General features: G+C 50.3%; 1 protein-coding gene across 1 annotated transcript; it reads right to left on the bottom strand.

The window, feature by feature from the left end:
* On the bottom strand, positions 1-984 carry LOC109777950 (uncharacterized). Its single transcript, XM_020336511.4, has one exon. The coding sequence runs from the start codon at positions 816-818 to the stop codon at positions 204-206; it is 615 nt and encodes a 204-aa protein (XP_020192100.1). The 5' UTR covers positions 819-984; the 3' UTR covers positions 1-203.
* Positions 985-2,843: the final 1,859 nt, after the last annotated feature.

The following is a 2,843-nucleotide window of genomic DNA, read 5'->3' as shown; positions in this document are numbered from 1 at the left end:
TAGGAAAGCTAGCCAGTTGGCGGGGTATTTTTATTTATTTACACCATGGCTCACCGCAGTTTCCCTCCATCTTAAACCATGCCGGCAGATTCAAAGAATCTGGACACCATGACCATGGCCACCTAGCTAATTCCCTTGGACGGTACGGTACTACTACTACATGTCCACAAACGATTGATGTACAGAAAAGCTAGCGGTTGAATTTACGGCCGGCGGAAGAGGTGCTCCTCGCCGGTTTTGTGGTCGACGTGCCGGATCCAACGGCTCGACGCGCTCCGGCTGCGCCGGCACTGTAGGCTCGGCCCCTTGCCTACGCCGACGTGGAGGACCTCGACGCCCTTGTCGACCGGCAGGTACACGGACCGCACTACCCTCGTGCCTGCCGCCATGGACGCTTCGAGCGCCTTCGTGCCAGGCCGCCTCTCGTCGCCGTGGCGCACCACCACCATCCCTCTCGGCCCAGGCCTGGCCGCCGCCAGCACGGCCGCCCCGTCCCGCCTCCGCGCGTCGACCACCAAGAAGTCCACGCCCTCCAGCTCCGCCATGGCCCGGTCCGCGTCCTCGTCCGGCAGCACGCGGGCGTAGCGGCCTCCCGTGCGCCCGGCGGCGGCGGCGAGGGCGAGGCTCATGGTGGCCGAGTCGGGAGCCGAGACCTCCGGCGCCTCGACGACGAGCTGCGCGTTCCATCCCCCGACCATGGCGGAGACGAGCTCGGCGACGCCCGCGGACCCCGCGGGGCCGTGCTCGGCGTCTGACAGCGCGCTGACGCCGGCGATGAAGGCCTGGGACGCGGTCTCCGGGCACCACACCAGCTTCATCTCGGCCTCTCTTTCTGTCTCGCTCTGCGCGAAGAAAAGAATACTTTGGGAGAAAGCGAACTAGCTAGCTAGGGAAGAAAGCGGTGGCGCACGGCAGGTATATATGTACTCCCGATGAGCGTTGACAACCGCAGATTGATCGGGAGGCAGGGCTGGGTGCGGTGGATTGAAAAGCACAGCACACGTTTTGGGTTTGCGTCGCCGTCGCGGCAACATATGGTGTGGTGGAAACGTGGAGAGACCGACTATTTCCACCGCTTTGTGTCGATCGCATCTAGTCCTGGCCATCTCAGGCCCGGCCCTGTCGGCCCACCCAGGCCCGGCCCTAAAATCCAGGGCCTAGGCTTGATGGGCTTGCCCGTGGGCCGGGCTTGGGCCTGAGTTTTGAGCCCATCAGCAGGGCCTGGACGGGCTTGGGCTTGGCATATTGGCATTTTAAGGAAGAGGCCCGGCCCACGGCCCTAAGCCCTAAGGGCTTTTCAGGGCTTTTTACCAGATGGGGGCTTGGGCTTGAAAAGTAGGCCCGATGAAAGGGCCTGGGAGGGCCTGGGCCTCAGTTTTCTGCCGTGGGCTTTTTTAGGCCCGGCCCGGCCCATGGCCAGATATAATCGCATCCTACCCGGATTCAGGTCACTAAATTACCACATGCTTCTCTGCGGGTACATCAGTTAGTTGGTTATTACCGGAACTACTTCGGTGTCCATATCAGTTAGGGTTGCAAATTGATGGATGTTAAGGTACCCTTTGGCCCTAGCTACCCTCCTCGTCCCATAATATAAGAGCATTTTTGACATTACACTGGAGTGGTGAGAGTAGTTTAAAGAAAAAAAAAATCCAAAAATAGGTGTCTTTAGGAATTTATAGTTCATTTGATTGTGCTGCCTAGGATCAGAGCGTGCCCATTAGGTCATTCATTTGCATGCCTACGGGTTATCACGAAACAATAAGTTTGGACACTGAGACATTAATTAAAGGATACCATCTTGTTCAGTGTGGCGGAATGGGGCTCGGATTGGTCATTAAGTACGGCGAGTACGTGTCGGCAGCCCGCGGGCCCTGCGATCGCTCTCTCCCGTTATCCTTATCTCGAAGGATCTTGGTTGTTTCTTCTTCCCCGTTAGCTCGGTTGTTCTTCTCCCCCGCGAGCACGACTTCTTGTATCTCTCCACGGCACCTTCCTATAGTTTTGTCACGTGGCTCCTTCAGTGAGCTCACAGTAATATTGATATAACTTTGCAGGTAGGCCACCTGGCACAGAAGCCTTGTTTTGTTTCATATAAAATAAAGCACTTTTATCTCTTCTAAAGAAAAGAAAAGGCGGATTCTAACATAAAACATCCTCTTTATTTAAAACACTAGGAGCATGAACTTCTAAGCAAATCTTAGTATTTTATTCGATAGGCCCAAACATTTTTTTTAATAAAAATCTACAGTATGAAGCAAAAAGTTCCTCTCCCCCTCAGTGCCTCATCACCATCTTTAAACATGGCAATCATATTCTTTCGGTGTCTCCCATTAGCTTTGGCCATAAAAATGAAGTAAGAGCATCTACCATTGGCAGTTTTAATTGATTTTGTACTTCTGCTTCTATTTGGTCTCTTTTGGTTTTTTCCTTTTTCCTTCATCAAATAACGAGATTTTTTTAGTTTGCAAAAAGTCGTGAACTTTTTTTATATTAACAAACATTTTTCAAATCCATAACTTCTTTTGATATGCGTGACTTTTTGAAATGCCTGAACTTTTTTTGAGTTCGTGACCTTTTATTTCAAATTTGTGAAAATTGGTCAATTTCATGAACTTATTTCAAATTCACAATCCTAAATTTGTGGGTGAATTTTTTTTGAGTTTGCGAACTTCTTTTTCAAGTTTGTGAACTTTACTTATGAACTATATTCAAATTCATAAACTTTTTCAAATTTGCAATCTTTTTCTAAATTCATTAACTTATTTCAAATTTGTGAACATTTTTGAAATTCACAATCTTCTTCCTAAATTTGTGGGTGAACTTTTGAGTTTTTCCGAACT

The sequence above is a fragment of the Aegilops tauschii genome, chromosome 5 (assembly GCF_002575655.3).
Source record: "Aegilops tauschii subsp. strangulata cultivar AL8/78 chromosome 5, Aet v6.0, whole genome shotgun sequence".
Lineage (NCBI taxonomy): Eukaryota > Viridiplantae > Streptophyta > Magnoliopsida > Poales > Poaceae > Aegilops > Aegilops tauschii.
Note: the sequence above shows the minus strand (reverse complement) of the source record. Positions and strands in the feature narration are given on the sequence as shown.

Coding starts and splice junctions, on each gene's coding strand:
- LOC109777950 (XM_020336511.4), bottom strand. CDS start 818: ATGAAGCTGGTGTGGTGCCCGGAGACCGCGTCCCAGGCCTTCATCGCC.